This window comes from Pundamilia nyererei, unplaced genomic scaffold (genome assembly GCF_000239375.1).
Source record: "Pundamilia nyererei isolate P.nyererei 1_Seehausen unplaced genomic scaffold, PunNye1.0 scaffold00183, whole genome shotgun sequence".
NCBI classification, from domain to species: domain Eukaryota; kingdom Metazoa; phylum Chordata; class Actinopteri; order Cichliformes; family Cichlidae; genus Pundamilia; species Pundamilia nyererei.
Genome location: NW_005187584.1, coordinates 583,199 through 588,668, shown reverse-complemented (window position 1 = coordinate 588,668; position 5,470 = coordinate 583,199). Strand labels below are relative to the sequence as shown.

Below are 5,470 nucleotides of genomic sequence, written 5' to 3'. Positions count from 1 at the left end.
CAGTTTTACACAGTTTTACAGTTTTACACAGTTTTACACAGTTTTACACGGTTTTACACGGTTTTACACGGTTTTACAGTTTTACACAGTTTTACAGTTTTACGCAGTTTTACACAGTTTTACGCGGTTTTACAGTTTTACAGTTTCACACAGTTTCACACTGTTTTGCGCAGTTTTTAACACCCAGTTTGACTCCAAAGTTAAAAACAGGATTTGCTCTTGAACTTCTTACAGGGATTAAGTACATGCAAACATCCTGACCTGTGGACTACAGCTGATTTCACAAACCTGTTTAAATAAAACCCTAAAACAACTACTAACGTGTGTTTTAGGATAACAAAGTACACGACTTTACTGGCTTTGTTATCAGTGATTGCAGTCACCATCTTTCCCCGTGCTCACTGGCGTGCTTCTTCTTCTTCAGCATATCAGGATAGACAACAGCACACTTGTAGACACGCTGCCTGCGTCAGCAGCAGCTGAAGTTTTGCATTGAGTGTGTTGCTATATCAGTGAACTGGAAACAGTAACACATTTCATGTTGGACTTGAAAGACTTTTGGTCCAGAAGTCCTGAAAATAGATTCAGGGTCAGGTTATGTAAACGAAGCTGGTCTGTAAAGACAGCGAGGAGCCCACGTTTCTAATCTAATGCCACAAGATTTAATTACATTTGGTCTTGATTAAGATTAAAGCCTGTATTTTCACACACACCCAAGGACAGCTTCCACTTCCTCGCTCCAATCTGGAGTCACTATCAAAGATCATTGAGCCATGCATCTCAATGAGGGGCAGATTGATTGGTCGGAGCGGAGCGGAGGCAGGGTTCGATCTTTGCCCCGAGGTCCTGAGAAAGGAAATATGGTCACAGGGACGCAGTCGCACAGCTAGCCTGTCCACTCTCCATCAATGAGATGATTGGACACATGTATGCTGGGCCACACCCGCAGCTGATGGAACAATTGTGACTAATGGAGAAGATGAGAGAGAGAAAGAGCGAGAGGGGGAGGCGGGGGAGTCTGTGCGCTGATTGACCCGTGGTCAGAGAGGTTATGTCCATTGATCTGCAGAGCAGGAGGGAAGGGTTTTGGCCTGAGGTGCTTCAGAATGAGTCTATTTGGGGTTCAGGATTGGCGTCCATTCCCACCAGGAGCTTTTTCATCATCTGACTCTCTGCGACTTACGGCTGCTGTCTGCTGTTGTTGGCGTTATGCACATTGCACTACAAAGGCCAAAGGCCAATCAATGCGCTACAAGAGGTTGATACAGATCTTATTAGTCAATGAATGATCATTAGCGGTCTAACGAGGCATTGATTTGCGCAGGGGCCAAAGGTCGCCGTGGTTGTGGCGAGTGTCTTTAATACATTAAACACAATTGATTGCAGAGTAGGAGGGATATTTTGAAGGATGCTGGAATTAGATTGGACAGTGAGAAATCTGAGGTCAAGCCAGGAGAGGAAGCGTAGGTGCCTTCCAAGCCGCCGAATGCGGTTAGGATTGAGCACCAGGCCGAGCAGCACATTTGTCTCGCAGGTATTACCGCTGCAGCCACTCTGCAATTAATAAAAAGCAGATATGTAGAAGCACTAAGTCAAAGGCAACTGGACTTGCTGTTTCAAAGGCTGCTGCTACAGCCTTTGAAAGCTGAGGAAATGACTTTGCACATAGCAGATGTGTTACTACAGGGCCTATTATGTTGCTCATTAAATACCCAACCTCTCAATAGGCCATTATTTCCCCAATAAAAAACAAACGGCAGCCTGCATGCTTTCCCTCCCCCCTCCCTCTGTCTCAGAGGTTTGCTCTACCTCACAAAAAGCCCTGACTAATATCCTGCATGTGATGCTTTTAAATAGGAAGCAGGCCGCGGGACAGGGAGGGGTACAGGTGTGGCAGGAGCCAATGGCTTTTATAGCCCTCCGTCTCCTCTGAAAGTGTGCCAAGGACCTGCCTGCACAACCCACCGCTGCAGCGCTCGCTGCCAAGCGTTAACTTTTCTGACCCCGCCGATCCCTACGTGCCTACTGGTTATATAGAGTCTGTGCTTGTTACAGCTTTATGGAGGGATTTCTGATGTGCTTAGAGAATTGTTTGATGATTGGGATAATGATGCCATTTGGAGTGAGTTGTCTCAGCACTCAGCCAGTGAACAGAGAGAAAAACAGACCCAGGCTGTGCAAAAAAAGCCTCAGTTTCTGCCCTGGATGCTTGCTCGTACGTCCGTTGCCATTCAAAGCCGTCCAGTCCTGCTCACGTCAATCAGAATTACGCCACGTCTACAGGTTTGTCACCAGGGGGACGCTCGTCACCACGTCTGCCCCTGCAGAACAGCCGTTTCGTGTCCCAGCATAATGTCAGTGGGTGACATCCAGGCCTGATGCGATGTGGCATTCACTAAAGGTCACGTTAGGCATCGCCGCTTCATCTGCATCAGCAGAACTGGCAGCCGTCATATGGGCGTTGGCTTCGGCCATTACACTGGCCCCGGGGGAGGCTTGATGCTTTGAGGATTTGTCAGCAGGATTCTGATCCCGGGACCCTCGAGCTCCAACAGACTCGCACAAGCCGTGGACGTTTGCTGTTAATAGTGGCGAGGCAGAGACGCGGCACGCCGTGAGGCGGGGTGGGGTGAGCCGAAGACTGTTTTTAGCATGTTTGTCCATGCGCCTCCTGCACTGTACATGTCTATAAACTACAAAACAGTAAGAAATAAATATCTGATCCGTGCATTTTGTTCTCTCATGAACGAGGCAACAAATCCAGCCAAACAAGCTCAAGTGGGCCTCTGTAAGTCAAGGGTGAAAGCGGCAGCTGGACAAAGGCTAGACAGACAGGAAAGGAGGTGCTGAAGCGGCGAGACACAAAGACAGAAAAAGGAAACAATCAGAGACAGACAGCGAATCCATCAGGAGACGGGCCAGTCAAACTCAGCACAGTGCAGTGAGAGAGGGCCAGTCCAGCCAGTTGCCCCAGTGAGGGAACAGTTAACAAGCCCCACAGGCAGGTTTTACAGCCCCTGTTGTGTGTGTCGGACCCCCCAGGCTGAAGACGAGCTGAGGCTGACTGATACTGACAGCGTTTATGTGGGCAGGGCGGAGAGCAGCAGGGCGATGGAGACGTGTAAAAAGGTGCTCATGAAGCAACGACTGTCACTTACAAGAACGCAGCACACACACACGCATGCACACGCACACACGCATGCACACACGCATGCACACAGCACACACGCACACACACACGCATGCACACGCATGCACACGCACACACGCATGCACACACACGCACACACACACACGCACACTCCTCTGTGCATCCAAACATTCTCGCTCCCTCACCATTAAATTTGATGTGTGTGGAGCAGAAGTGTAGGGTGGGGTGGGGGTGTAGTAAGATGAGGGGGGGCTTATCCAAAAAGTGGACCAATAAAACACCTGAAAATCAAATCCCATTGCTCTTATCGCGGCGCCATTCACAGACGTTATCTGTGCAGGTAATGTGGTTATAAATTCAATTTCAGCCCACAGATTTCATTGTTTACTGACGCCTGCATGTTCCGGGCGGCAGAGCGCGGAAAGCTCGGGAACGCTCAATGCGTGTCGGGAAAAGTCATTTAGGCTTCCGCTAGGGGATGCAAAAAAGGCAGGGGTGTGTGTTTGGTGGGGGGGAGCTGTCACTCTCTCAAGGACACCTGACTCCACTTTCTATTTTCAACCCCATGTTTTATTTAGAGGCCATTTTGCCCCATTTGTTTCCTCATTATGGGTCCCACAGCGCAACTGATGTCAGGGGACGACGGCTGATAGACAAGCCCGAGTATGGCTGGTCATCTGGACTCGGAGCCGAGCAAAGTGTTAGTCCAGTGTCATGACAGGGTCCTGAAGTTCAGTCCCATATTTACAGCACAAACTTGTTTGTCATCTTCTTTGCTAAAACAAACTGGGATCGCCACACGGCGTCATTTTCCCCCTCGGCTGTGCCCAGATGGAAAATTAGGTGCGTCTTGCCTACGAGCCCTCCCCGTATGATTGATGGCTTTCAGGAGTAAATCACCTCATCTACTAGGTAAAATCTTGATATAGTAGAGCTGCTCGGGCTCCCAGCTGTCTGCTTATGGCAGTAATCCATCAGTGGGGCCCAATGGGCCGAGCGGCCCTCCTGGGTAATGTTCCTATTGACAGCCTATGGTGTCAACACACTGACAGCAGGGGGCCGTCGCACCGTGTTAAGGTGTGTGTGTTACCTGATTTTACTCTCACCACCGCTGCCTGTCTGTAGTAAAGACGGGTCCTCTAAACACACAGAAACACACTCAGGGCTCCAAGCAGCTACTGAATGTCTGAAGTAACCAAGTAGCCAACATTTACTCGAGTATTCTGCTTTTAGCCACCTGTTCAACTTTGATCTGCCACGTGTGCGACAGTTACTCGTCACAGTGTATTTGAATGCTGCTTACCTCTGATGTTTGAGATGTTTCTGGATCATTAAGCATTAAAACTGCAGATTTTAATAAACGAATCACTTCATGCTGTTGTGATTGTGTTCTGTTTCTGTAAAGAATATTTATTCTTTTATGTTGTGAAACAGAAGCATTTGCTGACATGTCGCTGTGCAATAAATAGTCTTTATGCACCACCTTACGTATAAAGTCCCCAGAACACAAATTTAGTGAAAATCATAAAACTGAAACTCTCAGTAGAAAAATCCTTCATGTGATAAAGTAAGTGATGGATTCACCTTGTTCTTGTTCAGCCTCTCAAACCCTCTGAAGGAGGAAGATTAAATGCTCTTTAAAAAAAAGAAATGTCTCTTATGCGACTAATACAATTTGTATCCATTTAAAGTTAAGGGTTAAGTATTTGAGTCTAACAGTCTGTGCACAGCAAACAGGGTTTTCATGACTGTCACGACGCAGTTTTCCATCAGCACCTCTAACTGTAAACACCTCACGTTCGCAGGCAAAGTCAAAGGTCTGTATGACGCTCAGGCCCCGGCGTGTCCGGTCTGCAAGGCCGTGCTGCGACCCGGAGAGCTGCAGGAGCACATGGAGCAGGAGTTAGCCAAACTCGCCCAGCTGCAGATCAGGTATCACGCTCACGCCCTGAGGATCCTCTGCTTTATTTCACGGCAAAGAACCTTTCCCTCTTACCACCGTCTAAAAAGTTTACACTACCTCCGTTTATCTGTTTGTCATTTTCTTGCTGTTCTCTTCAGCTTTGAGGTGATAATTAAAGTAGACAGATCCCTCTCTCTGGATGCCCCCCCCTTCAGTTTCCCCAGGTGGTAGCTGCCTTCTTCTCTGTCACCTGCGTGCAGTGTTTACAAGCCGCCTCATTGTTCCCTACATATTTCATATTATAGCCTCTGGCCTCAAGGCAACAACTCATAGAGCAGGCAGATAATGTTCTGTTAATGGCTGCTTTGGTCTAAAACATACGCATAGATCAGACACACACACACACACACACACAC

At 48.1% G+C, this 5,470-nt stretch overlaps 1 protein-coding gene across 2 annotated transcripts in view; it reads left to right on the top strand.

Annotated features, from left to right (window-relative positions):
* rnf220b (ring finger protein 220b) overlaps positions 1–5,470 on the top strand; it is a 27,240-nt gene that overhangs the window by 13,381 nt on the left and 8,389 nt on the right. For both annotated transcript variants that reach the window (XM_005746784.1, XM_005746783.1), the window contains exon 3: positions 4,957–5,083. In XM_005746784.1, the coding sequence (XP_005746841.1) occupies positions 4,957–5,083 (127 nt within the window). The remainder of the gene's footprint in view (positions 1–4,956; positions 5,084–5,470) is intronic.